A 25,544-nucleotide genomic window follows, 5' to 3' on the forward strand; every position below is an offset into this window, starting at 1 on the left:
CCAGAAACCCAGTGAAACCCTCAGAACCCTGAAATGATTAAATACACACACACACACACACACACACACACACACACACACACACACACACACGTATATATTTCTTATTTATATTATTATATGTATGTGTGTTGTGTGTCTTTGTTCATGTGTGTGCATATATGTGGAGGTCAGATGTCAATCTCAGCTGTTGTTTTTCAGGTAAGAACACCTTAATTTTTGAGACAGGGTCTTTCATCTGTCCTGAAACTCTAACTAGGCTGGGCTGGCTTGCCAGTGAGCCCTGAGAATAGCTGTCTCTTCCTCCCAAGTGCTGGGCTTGCAAGCACACACTTCCACATCTACCATGTGAGGTCTGGGCATTGAACTCAGGTTTTCACGGTCATATATGCTACCAGTTCAGCTGAGTCCTCTGCCAGCATGCATTCTATTTTAATTCATAGAATGGAACTTGGAGCGTGACTGGGGACAAATATCTCAGCAATAAGGGCCTGGGAACTAGAGTCTCCCTCAACAGCTTGAATGAGATCTGCCCACTCTAGCTCCTTAGTCATTGTCTGTCACCTGACTCATCTGTCATGTGTGTTTTGACCTAGTTTGCTTGTTTCTCTTGACTCGGGCTGCTGTGGTAAGTTGCCTGCTGTGGTAAGTTGCCGTAGACAGAGTGGCTTGAACAACAAATGGATATTTTTCAGAGTTCTCAAGGTTAAAAGTTCAAGATCAGAGTGCCCAGGAGGGTTGGGTCATTGGAGTGATCTTCTGGCTTTAGAGGTCATTTTGTAAATGAAAAATCCCATTTCTGTAGGTTTGACTTTCATGCTCTAATCACCTCATCTCTTAACACTTATAAATATTCCTAAGTCTTTTTTTTTGTCTCTCAGTTTATTTATATGGTGGGTTTACATTTATTGACTTTCATATATCAAGCCATCCCTGCATTTCTGGGATAAAGCCCACTTCATTATGTTGGATGATCATTTTGGTGTGCTCTTGGATTCATTTAGCAGGTATTTTATTGAATATTTTTGCATCTATGTTCGTAAGGGAATTTGTTTTTTTTTTAATTAACTTGAGTATTTCTTATTTACATTTCGAGTGTTATTCCCTTTCCCGGTTTACGGGCCAACATCCCCCTAGCCCCTCCCTCTCCCCTTCTTTATAGGTGTTCCCCTCCCCATCCTCTGCCAATTGTTGCCCTCCCCCAACAATCACGTTCACTGGGGGTTCAGTCTTAGCAGGACCCAGGGCTTCCCCTTCCACTGGTGCTCTTACTAGGATATTCGTTGCTACCTATGAGGTCAGAGTCCAGGGTCAGTCCATGTGTAGTCTTTAGGTAGTGGCTTAGTCCCTGGAAGCTCTGGTTGCTTGGCATTGTTGTTCATATGGGGTCTTGAGCCCCTACAAGCTTTCCAGTTCTTTCTCTGATTCCTTCAACGGGGGTCCTGTTCTCAGTTCAGTGGTTTGCTGCTGGCATTTGCCTATGAATTTGCTGTATTCTGGCTGTGTCTCTCAGGAATATTCCTAAAGTCTTATAAGTAGGATTTAACATATACATTAAATTTTGTTATCATTGTGTGAGTGTGTACATGAGTGTGTGCATACCCATGATATGGTGCATATGTGGAGGTCAGAGGACAACTATGTGGAATCAGTTTTTTCTTGTACTATAACACACATATATTCTAGGAGTCAGTTGAAGGTTATCAGGCTTACAGACAGCACATTGGTTTTAATGTGTACTTTTTTTGGTGGGACTCATGTTCTCTCCATAACACCGCGTCTTTCTTCATTCACACTGTTTAATCTACTGCTATTGATTTTTCTTCTGCCATAAGTACTTTTTTTTTATAATCCACATTGTATCTTTGTGTGCTAGAGGCTGCATATGAATACATTCACTAGTGGGCACTGGTGCCATATCCCTAGGCAAGCATGTGTGTGTGTGTGTGTGTGTATGTGTATTCTTATACTTTACTTTGACAACACTCACTTTCTTTTTCTTTTCAGTTCTCTTCCTTGAATAAGTTAGAACTTCTGCTTTTCAGAATGTCTTGCTCAGTTCCTGCTTTGATTTTTTTTTTTTGTATTTTTGAGACCAGGCATCATATAGCCATGCTGGCCTCAAAGTCACCATGAATTCGAGGATGACTTTGGCTTTCTAGACCCCCCAAGTCTCCATTTCCCAACTGTTGGGATTCAAGGCATGAGCCACCCAACCTGGCTTCCTGATCCATACAGAACATCCAGAGGCCATTTCCGATGTTCCCTCTTTCTCTTGAAGGGATTTTGTTTTGTTTTGTTTTCTATTTTTTTCTTTTCAGAAAGCAACTTCTGGCTTAAGGTCTCCTTCTCTTGGGACTAAAATCACACATGAAATGAAAAGAGACAAAGGAAGCACAACTCCAGAACACTGCAGCAACTCTGTTTCCAGGCATGCAGTGGGAGCCTAGAAGAACCTGACATGTACTAATACTGACTTAGCAGCTCATTGGCCAGAGTGTCACACCAGGAAGCCTGTATCTGAGACAGCTGCCCCGCAAATGCAGCAGCAGAGTGAGAGACAATCTGTATCCGGGAGTGTACAGTCTTTCAGCCTCCAAGAGCTCAGGGCCATTCAGAAGATGGATTGAGTACCACCCCTGCCGGAGCACCGAGGGTCCAGCTTACCTGTCTGCTGATCCTAGCGTCTACCCACAATCCTCTTAGTCTAAAGACTGGTGAATGGTTTTGATGATGACTTTGCTTTTCTCCCTGAACTTTCTGAACATCATGATGTCCACTTGCCAGCCCCATTTCCAGCCCCATCCACACCTCTAGCCAACATTCCCTTGTCTAGGGCTCTGACTATCTCCCATCATTCCTCAGCCCCCTGAACTTGGCCTGGTCATGCCACACCTCTTTGCTTTTATGCACGCTATTCTCTCTGCTGAAATCTCCTTCTCTACCCTCCTCTATGCCTCTCTGTCTAACAACAAAACTCTACACACAAGGGTTGTTAAAACCATGGCGTTTGGATTTAGGGAGACCAGTGATCAATGTGTTTTAGTTCCACAAATATTTATTCAATGTTTTGTCTTCTCTGTGCCGCTGCAGTATAATTTCTACAGTATTAGCTTGATAGCCTTTACAGTGTTAGCTGGCATCTCTGGCTCTAGGTTTACACATCTACAAAGGAAGGATCATGCTAATGAGCCACCAAGCATGGTCCTCAACACACACAGTCAGACCCCTCTTGTGGGAGACACTGTCCAGCTACATTTTATCATTGCTTTAAGTTTCAATTAACATTTGATAATCCAGATCTTGCTCTCTTCAAATCACTGTGTCTCCTGGCAACTGCCACCTACCTACCTCTGAGATATCCCTTCCACAAAGCAGTTATTCTTTGGTTTCCTTGGCTGATTCTCCCACTCTTCCTGAATGAAAACTTCATCTTCTCTGTTCCTTTATTCCAAGTGCCCAGGGCTTACTCCTGAGGTTTAACTACTCTGCAGAAAAGTTCCACCTTCAAATAGATGCAGCGTCCCAGACATCGAGGCAGTACATATATCCCTGTTCTTTCCCTGACAGACCCAATCTTCTTACCTCTTGTCTAGGTAAGTGGAAGGACACATGAGACTTGGCTATAATCTGAGGGAGAATCTTAGACAGAATAGCCAATCACATGAGGCTTAATGTCCTGGAAAATCAAATCCCAGGTAGTCCACGTGACCCAATCCGGCTGTCATCCTACACCTTAAATGAGCACTCCCCCAGCAATCTAGGCTCCCGTTTATCCTGAGAACAGCAAGCGTCATGAGGTCAGCACCTTCTCCATCCAACCTTAGCTCATCTCTTTTTATTTTATTTTTAATTTTTAAAATGCACTTCAACGTTCTTTTTTTAAAAAAGGAATAAAAAAAATTCATCAAATTACCCCCCAAACCAAGGGTGGCAGAACTCGGGCTGAGCTATTTGCTCGAGAGTTGCTTTCATTTACTCTCGGCGTATGGTGGGAGCAGCACAGGAGCGCAGTGTCTCCCTTTTACATTCTTCAGCTCAAGCCACATTTGTCCCACCTGCCAATGGATTTCCAGGTTTCATAATTTCTGCCTTCCCACAAGCCATTTGTTCTACCAGCCATTGGACATTGATCCTAAGGCTCATGTCTCCTCACTGTGTCACAGCATCGCAGAAGGAAAATGTGAGATGAGGTAACACATTCAGACTTTATAGCTAACCCACTCCTAAGTTCTAGTTTGTGGTGCCAACAGTGGAATAGTTGCACTGGGGTTAAGTTTCTAGTACATGCTTCAGAACACAGGCAAACCACAGCACTCCGCTTTGCTGTCCTTGTCCCTAGGAAAACCCTGGCATTGGGTGCTACTTCTAAAGTGCTTGCTACTTTAATGGGTGGCACAGTGTGGCATGACAAGAACTCAGGAGGGGATGGCTGAAGGACAGACTTTCTGACCAACGTGACTTGATGCTCACCCAATTTTCAAAATGGCTGTGGTGGAGAGCCAGCAGCATGAGTGTAGGATTTGGGAAGAAAAGCTTATTGGAAGATCGCTGATCACTCGTTCTTAGGGGGTGGGGGGCCGAGCTCTTAGAACTGGCTCCATATCTAGACCACTCATCTCTCTCTTTCTTTGGTCTTCTTTGTTATTTTCAGAAGGCTGTCCCACTCTCCCTGGCCTTTCCCTCCCCGCAGCTCCCAAGGGCTCTCTATGGCCCTCAAAGATTCACCGTAGCTGCAAAATGCATTGGGCTGCTGATAACCTCATCCCTCACCCGTACCAACTCAGTGCCCGTATTGCCCACTTGTAGCTTTAATTTCCCTGTAAACACAAGCGACCATTTCATAAGACCTTACCACAGCTCTGGTAGACTACTTCCAAGCCTCCGCTGCTGCAGGCCATGTGCGTGGGCCAACCTTTTTCTCTGCCATGGTCACTGCTGCTGGGAGAAGTCAGAATCCACACAAGGAGGGCAGCTGCGACACTGTTCATGGTGAGGGATTGTGTGTGACCAATGATAAGCAAGTCCCATAAAAAGGCCTCTGAGGTTCTTCCTCCCCCGCTCATGAAAGGAGTGGTGTGTTCAGTTTCACTTCTTGAATACTAGGCTCTGGGGAATACAGTGAGAGGACAAAAAGAGAGCAGGAAGGGGCATTTAAATACTGTTCCAAGGGCCTTCACACACTTGAAATAGTGTGTGTGTGTGTGTGTGTGTGTGTGTGTGTGTGTGTGTGTGTACAGGTATAGGTTAGGTTGAAAGGTGACTTCTTGCTTTCACAGGAAGAGGTCCTGCATGACTCCTCAGGACAGCCCGTTTTAGATCCTTTGTCCCCAGTGGGACTATAAACTGAGGAAAACTGAGCTTTGGGCCACCATGTGTCTTCTATCAGGGTACACATCGCCAATGTGAGTCTCAGAGCCGGCTAACACCAGCGGGTTACGTTTGGCATTTTGCGGGTGGTGTACCAGCACTTAGAATCTGGAATGGGGATTTTGGATTTGGCTCTCTTCTGGCTTTGGCCCTGGCTTTGGGATTAAGAGTCAGCAGTACACGGTCCAGCAGAACGGGACAGTGCCCTGGGAGCCTCACAGAGCAGCTCTGGAGCTGGGCAAGGCAATCCCTCCGAGACGTATACTATCTTCCATTTCTGAGCCAACAGCCACAGGAGGAAGGATTTCCCTTTTAACATTTTTATCTTATTTATGTTTAGTGTATACGTGTGTCCTCTCTCTGGGTGGATGCGTGTGTATGAGCATGTGGAAGTCAGAAGATAACTCTCCTTTCCCCGTGGGTTCTGGGAATTGGCACTCAGGTCGCCAGGCTTGTGAGTGAGTGCTTTTACCCACTGAGACGTTTCATTGGTCTGTGGCTTCCTTTAAGGCTAGTTTGACTACTGGTCACAGGCGAGGTCACTGGTGCCGCTCCTCACACCAAGATGCCTTCCTCCATGGACTCTTGCTGTTCTGTCTCAGCACTGTAAGCGCACTGTACCCTAACTCCGCTGTATTCAGTTCATCAGACCCACGGCTAAGGTTGGTAGTACTTCAGAGCAACAGGAAGCACTGTTCCCATGGCAGGAAGAGAGGAATTATATCCCGTTGAGAATGTACAATATATTTTTAGAAGACATCTCAATAAAAATATTATCTCCTTGTGTGACAGATGGCATTTTTCTGTAACATGTAATGCAACCTTATAGGAAAAAGGAGTTATGCGAACTCGTCTTTCCTACCAAGAGCCAGGACTTGACTCTGATTAGGGGTTTTGGCTCACCTGTTTTAGAAATCAGTCCATAATAATGTCATCTTGAGTTCTGTTATGGCTTGGATATTAGCCGTCTCCCTGAGTCCCATGCGCTGCTAGGCCCTTGGCCACCTGCCTGGGGCACTACTGAGACATGGTGGGACCTTTAAGTTAGATCATCAGGATCAGACTCTTAAAGAAGATACTGGGATTCTAACTTTTCCTATCCATCTTTTTGCTTTGATTCCAAGCTGCCATGAGGCAATCAGGTTTCCTCATGTGCGACCCCACCGTGACATGATCCACTCCAACCCACAAAACAATGGGGACACCTGTCCATGCTCTGAAACCTTGATGCCGTGGAGGCAATACCTACTTTTCCTCCCTTCGTTTATTTGTCTTAGGTACGCTGTCACAGTGACAGAAAGCTAGCACAGGTGCAGTGGTTTGAATAAGCTTGGCCCCACAGGCTAATATATTTGTCACCAACAAATGGAACTGTTTGAAAAGATCAGAAAGTTTGGAGGTGGGGCTTTCTTGGAGGAAGTGTGCCACTGGGGGTGGGTTTTGAAGTTTCAAAGGCCCATGTCAGTTCTCTGTGTCTCTCTGTTTCTGTTTCTGTTTCTGTTTCTGTTTCTGTTTCTGTTTCTGTTTCTGTCTCTGTCTGTCTGTCTGTCTGTCCTTTTCTCTCTCCCTCCCTCCTCCTCCTTCTTCTTCCTCTCTCTCTCTCTCTCTCTCTCTCTCTCTCTCTCTCTCTCTCTCTCTCTCTCTCTCTCCCCCTACCTATGGCCTGTGGTCAGAATGTATCTCTCAATACCTCTCCAGCACCATGTCTGCCTGCTTGCCACTGTGCTTCCTGCCATGACGATAATGGCCTAAGCCTCTGAAACTGTAAGCCAGCCCCCCGATTAAAGGCTTTCTTTTATAAGAATTGCCTTGCTCATGGTGTCCTGTCGCAGCAATAGAACAGTGACGGAAATAAGTTTTTGACTAGAAACTTTATAAAGACAACAAAACATTCTTTGAGAATGTCCTGTTCCTTACTATAGAATAAGATTCAATTCATCTGACGATAGCTATTTAAAATATGGTTATGTATATGTAAATGGTAACCGAACATTCTGCCAGACTCTGGTATCATCTCCCCCACCTCTCCTTTAGCAAGTTGTGGCTAAAACGGCAATGTCTCTGCTCTTGGCTGCATTTCTCTTCTGCTTTTTGACAGTCCTCTTCCTCTGTCTCCCACTGTGCTCCTTTCCTAGTGGCCATACTGTGAGTGGTGCCCTCCTTTTCCTGCAGGGTGAAAATAAGACTGACTAAAGATGGAGAGAAAACAGCAAGGAGGGGAAGGAGGAAGGAAAGCAAGGTGAGCTGGGAAAGGGCGGCTGCTGAGTGGGCTGAAGCATCCTGTCTATGGGTGGGATGCACCGAAGATATCTAAGAACAGAGCGTGAGCACTTAAGAGGCTGAGATAGGAGGATTAGCACTTTGAGGCTGGCCTGAGTTACACAGTGAGAGCCTTTCCCAAAACAGTAATTGTCCCCCTAACCAGACAATGATAAAACATGTTCTGATTCATTGGGTGTGCAGTGTGAAAGCCCCCCTTCAGATCAACTTACAGACCTAGAAATTCGTGTCTTCCCTGTCTCCATGGTGTGTGTGTGTGTGTGTGTGTGTGTGTGTGTGTGTGTGTGTGTTCAAAGGAAAGAGGTTCACCTTTGCAGCATTTTACTGGGAGATAGGAAGTGAATGTCACGGAAAGCCAGCCCCTTGGGAAGGTGATTCAGTTTCAGTGCGGACATTGCACTCCTTAGGGTATGGACGGTGGTTTGGATCCGTTTTATCCCCCTCTTCCATGCTGGCCTGAACATTAATGTTGACTTCAATGGCAACGTTGCATCATTCTTCTTTGTCTTCCACGGTGCCCACCATCCTCTAACTGCCATAGGATACTTATTCCAGTCCAGAACCACACAACCATTGTCAATGACTGACCATACTTACAAAGGCGGCCAGCAGGGGCAGCCTCGTATATCTTGTGTTTATCACATTGCGTGCTTACGTCATTTTCTCTGTGCTAATTTAGTCTCAAGTTGCCTTGTTTACTGTGTCCCTGACAGAATCCACTGCCAATGATGTCAGTAAGAGGCTACAAGAAGTAACTGACCTAGAAAGCAAATTTGAAGAGATTAAGAACAGCAAAGGTAGAGAAATCAGAGGCCATGTCTTACCATGTGATTGGGGGCCAATGCACCATGGTTATGAGCTTGAAAAATAAAATTAAAGTATACCATTGAAAAGCCAATTTTGAGATGAGATTCACAGCGATCTCAACAGTGATGAGATTCACAGCATTTAAAGCAGGCCTGTATTAAATATGGAGAAACAAACAGAGATGGGACGGAAGACCAGACACAGAAGTGCATTTATCCTAACACAATGACAGTCATGGTCAGATGAGAAGTTTGTTTTCAAAGTTGCAGTATAGACCTCGACTCAGGTGCAGATTTGAATTTCCTTCTGTTTCTGAGAGGCTTTAAAGATTGGAGATTCTTTGCACAGTGGGAGTCTGGAAGGCGATGCCCAGGCATTTTGGAAGGAGTTTTGGAAATGGTAGATCGTGTACATGCAGAAGAAATTTTGCTCAGTGGGCCGAACCCTCAGTGCCATCCAGACCTGTGTAATTAGAACATTTTGTTCTCTGTGATGGTCACACAGTGGCCCAATGTTCCCCATGACATAGTTCTCTGAGCTTGTCCCACTGCTAAGCATCCATGACGAGAGAAAGCATACTGTTTCTCGCACTTTGACCCTGGTTTCTTTCTCCTTTCCATTGTGTCCTGTCCCTTGGTTTCTGTCACACCATGGTGAGAGGAAACAGGCTTTTTAGACTTCTAGATTTAATGAAAAGTGTAAACTGCTCTTATGTGAAAGTCAAGAAGATACTTCTTAGTGGAAGTAACAATGCACTTATTTGTTGGGTAAAAACTTGCTTAATAGGGGAAAAAGAGATGAGTTATTTTATTTACATGAATTGGTTGAGTGTGTGTGTGTGTGTGTGTGTGTGTGTGTGTGTGGTGTGTGCGTGTGTGCGTGCGTGAATGCATGCATGCGAGCATATGCATGCCACCCACACTTCCACCCTTGTGAAGGTCAGAAGACAATCAATGGTAATCACTTCTCTACTCCCACCATAGGGATTCTAGAGATCAGATTGTCAGGCTTAGTCCTCAGGTTGTTGGGTCTCGTTCTCATCACCCTTAGGTGCTGAGCCATCTCCCTGGCTATGCTTTTTCGCTTATTTATTTTAGGTACACTTTCACAGGGATCCCAGGCTGGCCCTGAACTCATAGCAATTCTCTTACCTCAACTTCTCAAATGCTCGGATTTTAGGCATGAACTGCCATTCCCAGCTGGAAAAGAGATTTGAAGACTGAAAAGTAGGGTTCTTTGATTGAACTTTCTGGAATATTTCATTGGTTACCGCATACATACAATAAACTATAAAATTTCCCCAGACCAGTAGCTCATTAAGTTTTTTCCATTAACCATTTTCTCTAATGTATTAACCATAGCAGGCTTCTATGAAATGCCACTCTCCCCTCATTTTGTTATTGTTGCTGCATTTGTTATCATTATTAATGCCTAATTATTCCAGGAACATAATATGTAAAGTATTTTGTTTCTAAATGGATCTATAAATTCTATAGCAAACTCTAAACAGAAATGAATTTTGTTTGAGGAATGTGTTTGCTATTCAAGGGAAGAGGAAGGCACTATAGATCAGCTAGATCAATTTCCCAATGATTTAAAGGGCAGTACACTGCAGCATCTGATTAAAGCAGAAGAAATTACTCAGAGATTCAGGGCGTGGAGGTCTCATTTGGAAAGACTGATACCCATTGTACTCCAAAGCATGGGGATAAATTAGCAACTTGGAGCTAAAGCTCCGCCTCATAAATTTGAGGATGCTTTCAAGATTGAAAGAATTCAGTAAGTTCAAGGAGGGATTCCCCAGGGGAAACCAAAAGCATGTAAAGAATAGGGAGGTGGCTATTCCATGACAGGTAGTGGACAGGCTCTTATGTGGCAAGTACTGCAGGTAGAGCATAGGATGTTGGCTTCTATATATGCCTCCAATTGTGGGTGATTTCAGAATGTCCAGATGTTGCTATAGAATGTGTCCTTGCCACATTTAAGCCAACTCTCTGCACTGCATATGATGTTGGACTGGCAGATGGTAGTTGGAACTAAATAACTTCTTACCCCATCAGCAGGCATGAACCCCCCCCCCCAACTCCCTTTTGGAGTTAGATTCTTTACTAGAAATTAGTTCAGGCAGATGCCCTGGTTCTGTGATCCTACAGGTCACAGTGAGCGGGTTTCTTTGCAAGAGCCTGAGAGGCTGGGAGCACTGAGCCCCTGGGTTAGAAGCAGAACTGGAAAGCCTCAGATTCATGCTGCTTCCATGTGTCCAAGCTGGGAAGCTGGAAGCTTGGAGGCCTGGTAGGACAGCAGCTATACACCCACCTGTGCAAGGAGGCCGATCATAGTGGGCACAGGGTTGGAGGGCCAAGCCCCGAACATGAGCAGGGGCTGAGCCCTGCATAGAGGCACCTCTGACCTGAAGACAGCTCTGCTGAACACCTGCACCATTGATGTGGTGCCCTGGACCAAGCCCACAGCTTGGTAGGGGACACCTGCCAGGGCCACAGTCAGGAGGGTTTTCCCACTGTCCTGCTCCCCTGGGGCCACAAGACTGTGGGGGGTGGTGACACTGAAGTCAGCCTCTTTCACCAGTAGCTTAGCATTCACCAAGTTCACATCTTCCTGCTTTGATGCTACTCTCAGAAGGCTGACAATGACTGCAGCGCTCAGGCAGGTCCCAGAATTCTTCATAGATGTTCCTTGTATAACCACCTGGATGGTCCCTTTAGGGGAGCCAGCCCAGACATGCATCAGCGTGCTCAATGCTTCTGCCAAACCAATCCAAGGCTTGGTGTGTGGAGAGAAGGCACTGGTAAGGGCCTGGGCATTTACAACCCCTGTTAGAGATTTCCCCTTCACCATGTCCATAAACTGGACTGCGTTTTCCTCCCTACAGAGGCCTCCTTGATGCTGGTGCCCAGGTGGGGACAGCTGACGATGTTCTTGTGGTTCACCAAGGCCTGGACCCACGGTGGCTCTTCTGAAAACACATTCAGTGCAGCACCAGCACATTGACCAGACTGCGGGGCACAGAGCATGGCACCTTCATCCACAATGCCTCCTCGAGCACGGTTCACCACTCTCATGCCTTTCTTGCACCAGGCAAAGGTGCTGTCATTGAGCAAACCTGTGGTAGAGAGCAGGAGTGGGGTATGGACAGTGATGAAATCACAGAGAGGCCAGAGCTCCTCAAGCAGCAGCTGTTGAACACCAAAGGAAGCAGCAATTTCAGGGGAACTGATGGGGTCAAAGCCTACAGCTTTCATTCTGAAGGCCTGCATTTGGGTGGTCACCTCTCTTCCAATTCTGCCTAGGCCAAGAATTCCCAGTGTCTTCCCATTCAGTTCTGTCCCCATGAACTCCTCCTGGTCCTATTTACCATTTTTCATTGAAACCATTTTCCTGGGGGAATCTGCCTGGTCAGGCACACGATCATCCCGCAGGTGAGCTCTGAGGCACTGAGGCTCTTTCCATTGGGAGTGTTCATGACCAGGATGCTCTTCGTCATGGCAGCCTCCAGATTCACATTGTCCATGCCTGTACCAGCCCTACCCACTAGCTGGAGCTTCTCTGCTGTGTTGGTAACATCAGCAGTGACCTTAGTAGGGTTTCACAGTCCTGGATTTCCACTATCAGCTCCTCCTTGCTCAAGTTCTGCTTCTCCACCACCTGGAGCCCTCCATCTTTCAGGAGCTTCCAGCAGCCGGGGTCCAGGATGTCACTGATAAGTACTTTGTGCAGATTAGCAAAGGCCATTGCTGGAGCCAGGCCTTAGAATCAGTTGCTTTGGTGGGCAGAAGCACTGAGTACAGGAAACTGCAGGCAGGGCTGGCTCTGGTGACTGGGCTGAAAAGCCCTTTTTTTGAGTTGTTGGTCAGGGTCCAACTTTTGTCCAAGAGTCTCCCCAAACATTATAAGCTATTGGTGTTGCCCAATAAAGGTGGAAGGTAAGTGCCTATTGCTGAAAACACCATACATTTCAGATATAGGATATAGAGCTGGAACTAACCTAAAAGTCTCCTTTCTGAGGATGGTCTTTCGTGGTACAGGAAGGTACTCTAAAGAGAAGCAACAACTGGTCTACCCAGATACGATGTCTATGAACCTGCAGCAGTGGCACAAACACCTTGTCAGCCACCAACAACTCTCTAATTGGGCTCAAGACATGGTGAACGAGAAGGAATCCCATTGCTGAGAGAAGTCAGGGCAGGAACCCAAATAGGGAACTTAGAGGCAGGAATTGAAGAGAGGCCAGGGAGGAGCGCTACTGAACTGGCTGGCTCTCCACACTCACGGTCAGCTGATTTTCTTGTTTCCCATGGCCACCAGCTTCAATATAACACTGCCCACAGTGGACTAGACCTTCCCACATCAATTATTCATCAAGATATGCTGCACTGACGGGGACATTTTCTCAACCTAGGTTCCCTCTTCCCAGATGCCCCTAGTTCATGACAAGCTGACAAAAACCTAGCCATCCTTGTTCATACTTTCTGCAGTTTTCTGTTTCTCCTCATTGTTGTAAGCTGGCTGTCTAGTGCACAATAAATATATAAATATACTTATAATAATAAGTAGCCAATAAGACAGTTTCTATTGAATGGATGAAATTCCAAGGTCATATGGACTAACAGGCTTGTCTTTTTGGTCAAGTCTGCTGGACTTCCAGATTCCATTGGTCATCATTAGAAAGGCAAGATGGGGAACTTCTTACCAATGAGTCTGTGACACCCCCAACATTATCAAAAGTGCGGAAGCATCTTTTACTAAAAGTAGGTGAGTTTTTTTCTTTTTGTTTCTCATGCATTTTAACTGAAGAACTCCAGGCAGTGAGGCTAAAGAAAGACGGAAAGGAAACACCAAGAACCTCAACCTCCAACCATCTCCACTGGGCTTAATGAGCTCTCATTTGAATGTGTGCACACACATCTGACCTACACAACCTACACTGGGCATTTGCCTCCTTCCATTATATAATCTCAATGACTGTATGTTCTTCTGCTGTCTAGACTGCCTTTGTTTATACTTTGGACATTCAGCTAGTTGTCAATAGCAAAATAATAGGAGTTAATGCTGAGGAGAATTTCTTTATTATGTTTGAATTTAGCCACGACTATTTCTTCAGGGTAAATTCCTCAAAGGGAAGTTCATGGTGAAAAGAATTGCCAGACACTTGAAGGCTTCATATACATACGATCATATTTTTACTCAGAGACACTGGGCAATTTAGCAATCCTTTCAGCAATTGCGTATTATAATTGATTGTTTTTGGCCATATTAGCAGACAAACATTAGTGTTTCCTTCTGTCTATTCACAGTTCTTTCAGCGTAATAATACAAGAGAACATCTCTTCACAGTGCGGGGCTGGTCGTTTGTATTCCTGCCTTTGTAAACTCTTGTCTATGATCATTGCCTATTTTCCTCTTATGTTAAATTCAAATGAAAGAAATGAAAACTAGGCATTTAGACCACCATGGAAATCCCATCAACAAGCGTTATTACCCCCTTGTTCCTGCACAGTGATCGCCGTCCCTGAATAGACTGCCATGAACGATGTGAGCACAGAAAAATCTGCTAGGAGGTGTCCTTGAGATTCAAGCTCACTCACTGGACAATGCCAACCGTTAACAAAACACAGAGTGCTTATAATGCATAAAGCATTCTGGACGTAAGAGGCTGCGTTTGCTTGGATCACACTGCATCTGAAGTTGATTAACTGGGAAGTTGTGCGGGGGTGGGGGTGGGGCAATGTCCCCCCAGCTGCACACAGTACACACAATTTTGATTACTAGAAACACTTACTTGGCAGCGTGGGCTGCTTGGTCTCTCTGAAACCTCTGGGTGTTTGGTAAGAGCCACTGGGGGGCATGAGACCCATCTGCTATTCTTGAACAAAGGGTTCAAGAATTATTGCTCAATGATTGCTTTTCCTCAAAAAGCCTCAAGAAGAGGAATGCTTGTAAGGAAGGGGTTGCAAAGGTGAGTGAGACCAGTGTGGCTAAGGGTCCCACCACTCTCTTTTTTATGACCTAGGTAAGGCCCAGACCTGTGCTGCAACGAGAGTTATATAGCTTCCCGATTTGAGTCATCAAGTGTACCTGGCTGTTTGAAACTAAAACCCTGGTAGTCTTGTTGTGATTTGAATGTGAAAAGGTACCATAAGGCTCATGTGTTTGAGAAACCACCCGGTAGCTTTACTTTGGGAGGCCATGGGAACTTTAGAAGGTGGAACTTTACTGGAGGAAGTGGTTCATTGGGGGCGGGTCTTGAGGTGTTATAGCCCTAGCCCGTCCTACCTTCGGTCAGCTGTTGTCAGTCCACAGTCACAACCATTAGCTGCTCCGCACTCCTTCTTGTCACCCTACCATCCCTAGTCTGATGGCTCTGTTCCTTCTTGGACTGAAAGCCAAGCAAACCTTTCCCTGCTTAAGTTGTGTCTATAAGATGGCCATTAGCCACAGGCATGAGAGAACTGACACTACTGTCTTGGTTTCATTTCCCGTGGCTGAGATTGAAATAAAATACCATCATTAGAGAAAAATGCTTACACAGTAAATTAGGGGCTGAGGCATAAGTGAATAACAGTGAAGAAAAATGCCAACGGAATGCTACCGTAATGTCAGGGCTGGACAAGGGTCAGAAGATTTGGGTTTCTTGATAAACGAATATGAAGCTCTTAAGTTAGATAAAGATAATACCCCCTCCCCCACTTACTGAGGTAATAAAATCTACAAGTTTTCTGTACCATCCTAAGTTAGATCCATGTTTGTGGTTTTAGTGAAGATTCTTGCTATGTTTTTCCAGGAAGGAAAGCTTCCACGCTGCGATGTAAAAACTCATGTAGCAACGTTTTTATTTCCCCTTCTGTCCCTATAGTTTTCCCTCTTGTGGCATCATCAAAATAGCCATTTAGTCAGACAGCCAGACATCATGTGTGTGGCTTCTCAGTGGACGCAAAGAGCTCATTCTCGATGGTGTCGGAACTGGAGTTCTTGGTCCTTAGAGGTGGTTAATTGAACAACAGTAATAAACCAGGAATGCCTGCTTTTGCGTGGATTTGAAGTGGGAATTGTGGGATACCTCTGCTATAAGCTAGGAAAGGGAAGTGTAGAGAATGAAGGCTTTAATCAAGGTCTCCTAAGGGCAGAACTAGGACGATGCAAGCCTAGGGATGATATCCAAAGGTTTTCTTCTTTTCTTAACAGTTGATGCTTGCTAGAGAAGTGGGTATCATTGTCCTAAATGGTGTAGCCACTAGAAGATTAGGTAGGAAGAACAGAGGGTTCAGAGAGAAAGAAGGGGAGATACTAGAGGGTAACGGGGGTGAATATCATTACTTACTACACACACATACACACACACACACACACACACACACACACACACACACAGAGGAAGCTCTTAAAAAAGAAATATTCTGTTTCCTACCAATACTGCCATCCTGAACACTGTGCTCTCAACACACAGATCTCTAGAGACACTCAAGTTGATTTCAAACCACAGCAGGCAACAGTAGAAAAGAGTATACAAACTGGACTTTATAAAAGTAACAACCACCACCACAACAACACAATGCTTATTGAATTTACTATCAGCAGACGTGTGTCACAGAATGCAGAAATTATTCACAAACCACACACCTAAGGATCAGGATAAGAAGGGGCCTCAGCTCAGGAACACAATAGCACAGCTCCACAGTGGGCCTAGGACTTGATGTACATTTTCTCTGAGGGTCCACAGTGTGTGGTAAGAGGCACCACATCATCACTCACTAGACGCATGTAGGTACACAAGAAGACCAATCTCACTCATTAGGATGGTAATCAAAATAGCAACAACAGAACATGCAAGGGCTGGTACCGCAGAGACAGCTGAGCCTCTGTGCGTGTTGGGGAAATGCGAAGCGATTCAGGCCCCATCCCCCTCCCTGAAAGGGTTTTGACAGCTCCTTTAAACGCTAAGCGGAAAATTCCAAGGGTTCTGGAAATTTTGCTTTGAGGAATCTATCAAAATGGACTGAAAGAAGGGACTGAAACAGATACCTGTGCACGAGTGTTCACAGCGTTATTCACAGCAGCCAAATGTCCATCAGCGCGTATGAATGGATAAGTCAACTTACATGCATATCGCTCTGTGTATATGTATATATGAATAGCCACACAATTGAATATCATTCAGCTTCGAAAGAATGGAAGTATGAGGCATTATTGAATCTTAAAACCATTATGTTAAGTGATATAATCTGATTACCAAAGGACAAATGGCAGACAGTTCCACTGAGGTGAAGTACTGTCTTAGGGTCTCTATCGCTGTCATAAAACCCCATGACCAAGAGCAAGATGAAGAGGAAAGGGGTTTATTTAATCTTATAGTATAAAGTCTAGTATTCAGGGAAATCAGGGCAGGAGCCTGAAGGCAGGAACTGAAGCAGAGGCCATACAGGAGCAATGCTTACTGGCTTGCTGCCCATGGCTTGCTCAGCCTACTTTATTATAGTACTGAGAACCACCAGCCAAGGGGTGGCACTGCCCACTGTGAGCTGGGCCTTCCTCTATCAGTCATCAATCAAGAAAATTCACTACAAGCCAATCTGGTGAGGGCCAATGGGTTGGGTCATCTTTTCGACTCAGTTTCCTATTTCCAAAACGATTGTAGCTTTGTCAAAATGGCTTAGAACTAGCCGGTATAAGTAGGCAAATTTATGGAGACAGAAACTAAAGCCATGGCTCTAAGAGGCTTAAAAGATGGGGGACAGGGGATTGTTTAACGGTCACAGAGCTTCTATTTGGGGCAAGAAGAAATATCTATAAAGACCTTTTATCATGGTTACTAAATTACACACCTAAAATGGTTGAAAAAAAAAATGAGGTCAAATTTGGGTTTGAAAACAAAATGGCGTCGGAAAGGAATATCCAAACTACTGTGACCGCAATTATGTTGGCAGAGAAGAGAGTTTAAAAATCCCAGGGGAAGCAGGATGTGTTTGCAGGGCACTTGGCACAGCTGGCAAACTCACCCTGGCGTCTTGCACTGCTTTTATTTTTCTTACCTGCTCAGGTCTGATGATTGTGTTTCCTACACATCTTTATGTCGAAAGGCAGAGTTTTTCAGACCCACTGCTAATCCTCCCCAAAAGCTATCGACTGGAGTGTTGACACTAGGGGGCCATTCATGGGAGCACAGAGCCTAAAGTGATACCAGAAATGCATACATAATGCATATATTATCTACATATTCTATATTCTATATTCTATATTCTATATTCTATATTCTTTCTATCTATCTATCTATCTATCATCTATCTATCTATCTATCTATCTATCTACCTATCATCTATCTATTTCTCATCCGCTGTCTGCCTGTCTGCCTGTCTGTCTGTCTGTCTCTATCTATGCCCACCAGGATCACATGTTCTGTGACATACAGTGAAAAGAACATACGTATTAGTTCCTTTTTCTCTTTGCTGTGACTGAATCCCTGACAAAACCATTAAAGAAAGGAAAGGTTAATTATTACTTCGTGGTTTGAAGAGATCTAGTGAATCACAGTGGGGAAAGCTAGACAGCAGGCACGTGGGGTGGTTGCTCATATTTTGTTTTCAAGCGGGAGGCAGAGAGAGATGGAAGCTAGCTCTTAGCTTACTTTTTCCTTTCTGTTCAGTCTAGGACACCTGCCCACCAGACAGTGCTGCCCTCTCAGGTTGGGTCTTTCCCATTCAGTCAAACATTTCTAGAAATAGCCTCCCAGTCAAGGCCCCAGGCTACATCTAGATGATATCAAATGTAGTCCAGCCCACAATACAGAGGCCCCACCACAGGGTACTCAGTGTCTGTGTTGTGCACGGTAATCCAGTTAACACTTGAATGATTGGAAAAGAAAATCTGAAAATAGAACTCTACTTGGTGCCAAGTAGATATCGCCACTTTCATTTTAAATGTTACTTCCTCAAACCTTAAATAACATCCCTGGGAGCTTCAAAAGTCAACTTCCTGTGTCAATATCCTCCTTTTTGTTTCATCTTTAACATTTTTCGTGAAACGAGGAGAATGCAGTGGGCAGTTTGCTTTGGTTTTGTGGGATGCCGATGTTTCCCAGCTGCCAAGAGCTGCCTTTAACAGATGTAAGAACCTAAAACCACTACATCAGAAAATATTGAAATAAACTAACATGTAGGCTAAAATGTAAGAACTGAGAGGGGGAACGTTTTGTCCTTAGAATGAAAGTGCCTTCGTCTTGTGTGTAGCCAGTGTTTGAGCCTTTTCCAGGGATGGTGCCCTGGACACTTGGAGGAAGTAGAGGTCACATCCCTGAGGAATTACTTGCACATGAGTAGTTTAACATCGGCGGTGGCAGTGACAGTCTTTTGGAAGGAAAGGCAGAAGCTAATCCTTTATGGAAGTTCAGACACGAATCTGTCACCCTTTTGATGACTCTGCATTATATCTCCCGGACTTGCCCTCTCCAGAGACAGTGGAAGCCCATTTGCATTGAGTAAGTTTTGCCTAGAAAATCAGTTGCAACAAGGAATGAAAAACTGCAACAAGCAGTTTCCTAAAACCTTTGAGGACTTGCCTTCACACGGAGGAGCTGAAGACCGCTTTGTTCAGACTGGGGACAGATTTCAAAATGTCACAGGCAGTTTGGGAGTGATTCTTTCAAAGTCTCAGGCCTCAAATTACTTGCCAGCCTGGGAGAACAAGGAGAATGAACCTGGACTTCAGCTGCTGTGGGAGAAATTGTGGCCTCTTAAAAAAATTCCCTTTAAAAGGGGTCATTCCTCTTTCTGCCCATGATGTTGTAAAACAGAGAGCTGGTCCTTGTCCCTGTCTCTTTGCACGGCTCCTGAAACTCTAAGAATTTCAAGGGTGATGTGTATGTCTTCTATGAGAGTGGGTAACTGAAGGCTGGAAGCCTCTGTGTAGTTTTAGGATGGCTGATGAATGTTTAGCTTAATTTCACCATCGAGATCAACACAGGAGAATTATGGGCACCTTTAGCCCCAACTTTTTGACTCCAGGAGCCCAAGGAAGGTGGATCACCAATGGCCAATGATAACATCAAAGGCCAAAGCCAAGTTTGATGGTGGTATCCTCTGGATAGCTGATCTTGTGGAAGTTTCTAGAGGGTGGCCTACACAAGGAACCAGATCCATACAACTGCCTATGCATCTCCCATGTCTGATTGCTCATCTGTAGACTTTCTAGCATCTTTCAGAACAGATGGGTAAGTATGTCTCCCTGGGTACTTTGAGCAGCACATTAGGAGAACCCAAGGAGGGGATTGTGAATCTCTGATTTAGAGCCAGTGGATTAGAAGGACAGCCCACAATGAGGACTTTGTGGGAGCCACTGGGAGGAGGAGAGTTTCCTTGAGGTTGAAGGCTTCAACTTGTGGACAGCCTCCAGGTGAGGCAGTCTGGTGTTCACTGGAGCCTTGCTTTATTGGTAAATGGAGGGAATCCCAGCTCTCTGTCACGAGAAGTACTGCATGGAGTGGCAGTGTTGGAAGAGAGCATTAGAAGGGGAGCGGTTTGGTTTAGATGCCTTCCACTGTAGCTCCGGTGGACCTCTCCATGTTGACGGTCAACCTCAGAATCTATGTTGCACTTAAAAGTGTTGACTCTTATCTCTGCCTATTCATGTTGTCAGTGCGCTGTGTAGAAAGGGAATGGGCCCAATAAGACAAAGCTCGTGGAGAACCCTAAAGGAAGCCTTGTACCCAGAGGTGAACATCTTCCCCTCCTAAAAGCCTTAGTGTCGATGCGCATTGTGAACATGACCCCTTTCGTTTCCCCAGTGTTGTCTGAATGTGAACTCCAGTAGTCTTTGAGAAAGCGTGTACTTCAGGCTCAGAATTCAGCATAGCGAGAACACACAGATGCACACACAGGATGCACACACACACACACACACACACACACACACACACACACACACACACACACACCCCTTTCCCTGGCTCTTTGGCTCATCTTTTGTGTTCTCGGCCCCTCCTTCTCAGTCCTGGCCTGTGCTATCTTGCACCTGAGCTAGCAAATTAGCTTCCAGTACGGTCTCTCTCTGCCTAGAGTCTCTCTTTCAAAGTCATCCTCTGTGCTACAAGGACAAGGTGCCCTGCATATTTTATCTGAGATTCACCATCTCCTCATGCACATGTCTTCCCTTTGAGTGTTTTGCTCTACCCAAGATGCTACTATACTCTTTGGTCTGGTACTCACAGCTTAGAGTTGATTGCTCCAAAGTAGGGGTCCATCCAGGTCACCCTGTCCACTGCATGGGGTTGGTATTCTCTTCCCCTTCACAGCAGGACATGTGAGCTATGGCCCTTACCTTTGTTCTTCTTCTTCTCTTCTCTGCTTCAGTTTCCACAGACTCTCCCCCGAGCGCATGCACAGCGCTTTCTCTTTCTCTGAGGTATCTGCTCAATGTTTAATAAAAGTTGTGCTCTGTGCCACCGGGGTCTTTCCCCTTCTCTGGGTAGGAAACTCATGGAAGGACTGTCACTTTCAGCTTGAGACTTCAGAATCACCAGATTGCTCCCAGGATCAATGCCTTTGAGTTAATTAGGGGAGAGAAAATGGGAAGCGTAAGAACACCACTCTCCCCGATCCACCCCTGGTCTCTCTCGTGACGCCTGTAGCTTGTCTCAGATAATTGCTTGATACTATTTGAATATGGGCTTTGCTGGCTATTCATTCTGTAAGGAGTTTTTATTGAACCCCTGTGTGTGTGTGTGTCAGACACCAAGGTGCCATCGTGAATAAAGACCCTCCTGAGTTCATTTTGTTTGCAGAAGTCTTATTTCAATTTGTTCCACGATCACTTGAGGATGGGCCCATGTTCTGCAGAGCCTAGAATATTACAACTTATGAGCTTTCCTGGGTAAAATAAGATACAAAACTGCAGATACAATAAATATTTAAACTGAAAGGAATACAAGTCCCATTAATACTGCAAAATACATAACAATCATATTTTATTCAGTCGCCTATCTGGTTTTGCTTATATTTGTCTCATGTGAGTCTCTTGGCTTCCTACTTTCAGTTCTCAGTCTTGTAGCATATGCCCATGTAAGGATTGGGAAGACGAGTCAGTCCTTCTGATAGCATTATTGATTGAATTGATTAATAATAATAAACAGTTATCGTTATTGGCTTACAAAAGGGATGTTTTAGTTTCCCAAGTAGTTATTCAGCTTTTGGACTCTTGTGAAACTCGAGTCTGTATTTGTTGATTTTTTTTCTGTAAGGACAGTAAGGATTTGTAAACTTTCTCTTATGCTCGTTAATGTCTGAAATGTTTTTGAGCAGGTAACACTGAGCAGCTGTTCTGTCACCAAGACCCTCATTAAGTGGCTTCTCAGGTGTTATCTGGGTTATCGCTGCTGCTGTCACCATGCCAGATCCTCAACCGTCACCCCGCACCCCCCCATTTTGTTTATGGGATGCATCCTTCATTAACTGAAGCATCTCGGAATCCCCAAAGCCTGTTCTTTACTATCTTCCAAATGTCTCACTTTGCTTAGCTCCTCTTACTACTTTTGGTTTAAAAGAACTTTGCAAAAGATTGTTTTGTTTTGTTGTAATTTACTTCTCTCCTAAATATTTTCTCCTGATTGTAGCCTCTGTTTATATTGTATTAATTCTAAGCTCCATTTCCCCTTAGCTTTCTGAAAAGTGAATTTTAATGGTGACTGCAATCGGTGTTTTGTCTGTATTCAAATTGAGACGGTAATTTTTCACTCGTTTTACTGACAGATTCTAAAATTTCAAGTTGCAGGAAGAGTGACGTTTTTGCCAAGGTTTATTAAAACCAAACAAAACACAACAAAACACAACAAACTCCATTGTCCAATCGTGTCCATTGAATCATCAAGTATATTTCTAATAAACTTCCATTTTGACTAGGTGCCTATGAGAGCTACCCTCCCACCCCCACTTACAATATGAAGCATCTGCTCTCTGGAAATACTCACACAGCTCCCATTTGAAACCTCATCTTGCTCCTGTGTACACATGGGACTGAAGTGTGGTGAGGTGGAAAATCTGTGAGACAATCCTCACTCTTAACTTTCTAGTCAATGTCAAAAGGTCAACAGTGAGTGGGTGGGGGCATCTCTGGGACCAGTTCCTATGTTAGAACTATGGACAGAGTGTCTCTACAAAGAAACTCCAAGAGAATAGATTCACAGTTCAACTTCTCATAGTTTGTTACACCACATACAAGCCTAGCAGGGGCTCTGAAGGGATTTCACAGAAAGTGTACCCATGCACAAAGGCAAATGTCCACCCATCCCACCCCGACCAGGACAATGGTTCTTTGAGTGAGATCTCTGGACCAGTCTGATTAGTTTATGAGGATGCAGAACCTTAAGCTTCATCCTCCTCCTGCTGAGTGAGAACTGAAAAGGCCTTTAGAACCGTGTACCCCAAAGCAGGGCAAGACCCCTCTGAAGCAAATGAAAGGAAATGGTAGGAGGAATGTCTAGCATTCTGGGACCATGAGGCCTTCTCTCTGCAGTGCCAGTGCTCACCATTTCCATCGCTGGAGAATCCTGTTTTAGCATCCATGTCACCTCTGCAGCTCTTTTTTTGTTTAACACCGAGTTGTTCAGCTCAACCAGAGCTTTTCGTGCAGTGCCAACCTTACGTTTTGATGTGTAGACCTCTTCATTTATGAACTGTGTGAACTTTGGCCTCCTTTATCATCTCTATGCATAACCACATAGGCAGATGAAATCCATAACATATCAGTTGCTAGGGAAGCAGCATCATTACAATCATATAAGTAAAATATACACAGATAAGCCACTCTGACTGTTTTTGACTTAGAATCTCATGTTGCCCTAGGTTAGCCTTGGACTTTCTATGTAGCCGAGGTTTACCTTGCACTGTTCACACACCAGTCTCTACTTCCCAAATGCTGGGATCACGTTTGTGAACCACCATGCCCAGTTTAAGATAAACTGTTCTTATCAAGGGATATAGAAATTTTGCTATTTTTTTGTAATTCTAATTTGTGTGTTCACCTTATCTCATGTAAAAATACTGTAAATATACTATGGATATCTGATTTTTGCGAGGGAGGCATTTTATTTGATGTGGGTCTCTGGCCTTCTTCTATGGGTAAATGGGAATAAATATTAATTTGTCATAGCGCAGTTACTTGTGACTTATGTTTGCAGTGTTTAAGCAAACTTGCTAATGTATAGTAACACAGCCGAAATTAAGTTCTATATAATCCTGCAATAAATATTTCCATTCAATGAAGAAAAATGGATAGCTAGAGCTCTTGTTTTTTTCTGTTCACTTTTGTATGTTAACCATGGAGCAAAGACTGGCTACTGCTGCCGGAAGCTGAAAAGTCACGGATCCTTGAACTGGGAAACCTGTTTACTGAAACAATTATTTGGCAAACATATATTTACCGAACTAAACTCTGTCTCTCTGTGCACAAACACCACAGTGTGCTTGAAATAAACATCAGAGGCAGGGAAAACGGTGCTGCTGATGCTCTTCGCTCAATAACGCCAAGATGAGAGCCAAATTATTCCACCTACTTAAGTCATTTTTATCCAGCTCATGGAAGGAGGATAATTTAATTTCAGGAGATTGGAAGCATTGATTGAGCTGTGAGTCCCTAAGGCATTTATTAGACAAATGAGACCAATGGAAAAGAAATGTATTTTTCATCTTTAATTTCCATAAAAGATTTATAGCCAAGCTTGGAAGCACTGAGTTTTAAAATGTCACATTTCTCCTAAAAGTTGACGCCCACAGAATGTTCCATGCAACGACACAAGAGAGGAACTGACCAAGAGTGGTTTTGGGTTTGGGCTGCATCAATGGCTCAGACCCGCATTCTTCTTTATCGTGAAGCAAAGCAGCAGAGATGAGGGGCGGAGGCGCCATTTTCCTGCATTCCACCCGCTCGGAGCTGACAATGCTGCTTAGAGCCGTCAGCGTAAGGTGCAACAGCAGCATGTGGTTTCCTTTCTCTCCATCAAAATGAAAGAACTTAAAAATTAAATTCAGTTTTAATAAATGTTTCAGTTGGGGCTTAGTGGAGAGGAGAATGGAAGAGAATTTGTCTCAGCGTATCAAGCTTTTCCTAGTGTTTAACAATAAGAAACGACCCCAGGTTTCCCCTTACTTTCCCTCAGGCTCCACCTATGCTGCTTCTTTCACCCCAGAGGCTCTAATCCCAAGCTCCATCATTTTCTTCTGCTTACACCAAAGACAGGAGCATCCCCTCTCTCTCTGAGAGTCAGCAAGGCTAGGAAGGAGAAGCTTCTTCTGCAGTGCAACCCCAGAGCCGTTTGTGCAGTGGGCAGCCAGGGAGGAGACAGCTCACGGCAAACCCTCTCCCCCGCGTCTTGATCATCCTCCTCACTGCTGCCCAAAGCTGAGAAGGAAGAGGATCCTTGAACTGTGAAGTCACTTAGCTGTGGCTTTCAGTAACCGTGCCCACCTCCAGTGAATCTCTAAGGCCCTTATGGGCCTGTTCTCAAGAGCTGAGAAAATGTCAATGGAGATGTGGATTTTCAGAGTCGTAAAAAATGAGCTTCAAAGCCAAGTTATGCCTCTTAGAGATTGTAACTGGTCTCCGTGGCCATATTTCCTTGTTTGGAAACAGCAAACAGTACAGACATAGTTATAAAAATTCACAATTCTATAAGCATGGCATTATTTCTCTCCTATTCTGCTAAAAAAATTCACCATTTTCTTTTAAATCTATTATTGTAACTCATGGATCAATGGCTTTTTGGCCATTAGATCATTGATCAGATCTATTACACAAGGGAGCAGGGAGGAGTCCTAACAATGACAGGCCACCAGGGGGCGCTCTTTGTCAACAGGGGTTAGAAGCAGTTACCATAAGGCCAGACTATCACCCAGTATAGCTCACAGAGAGAAGACAAGAATGGAGGGGGAAGGGTTTTGTGTGTGTGTGTGTGTGTGTGTGTGTGTGTGTGTGTGTGTGTGTGTGTGTGTGTGTGTGTGTGTGAGAGAGAGAGAGAGAGAGAGAGAGAGAGAGAGAGAGAGAGAGAGAGAGAGAAGAGAGAGAGTGGGTACAAGAAGAGGAATAGTGGG

General features: G+C 44.6%; 1 protein-coding gene and 1 pseudogene across 3 annotated transcripts in view; both read right to left on the reverse strand.

Moving 5' to 3' along the window:
• The window catches only part of Ly86 (lymphocyte antigen 86), an 83,954-nt gene extending 66,277 nt beyond the window's left edge, over positions 1–17,677 (reverse strand). The window contains exons 1-2 of one of the 2 annotated variants that reach the window (XM_087590333.1): positions 17,502–17,677; positions 4,856–5,109 (exon numbers count right to left, since the gene is read on the reverse strand). In XM_087590333.1, coding sequence (XP_087446459.1) covers positions 4,856–5,066 — 211 coding nt within the window. In that variant the 5' untranslated portion in view covers positions 5,067–5,109; positions 17,502–17,677. Of the gene's footprint in view, positions 1–4,855; positions 5,110–17,501 lie in introns of those variants that run through there. The other variant, NM_001106128.1, reaches the window with a different exon arrangement.
• Positions 10,621–13,011, reverse strand: LOC148000089 (D-3-phosphoglycerate dehydrogenase pseudogene; annotated as a pseudogene). Its single transcript, XR_015641563.1, has one exon. The product of XR_015641563.1 is annotated as a D-3-phosphoglycerate dehydrogenase pseudogene (transcript).
• Positions 17,678–25,544: the final 7,867 nt, after the last annotated feature.

This window comes from Rattus norvegicus, chromosome 17 (assembly GCF_021556685.1).
Source record: "Rattus norvegicus strain SHRSP/BbbUtx chromosome 17, alternate assembly SHRSP_T2T, whole genome shotgun sequence".
Classification (NCBI taxonomy): Eukaryota; Metazoa; Chordata; class Mammalia; order Rodentia; family Muridae; genus Rattus; species Rattus norvegicus.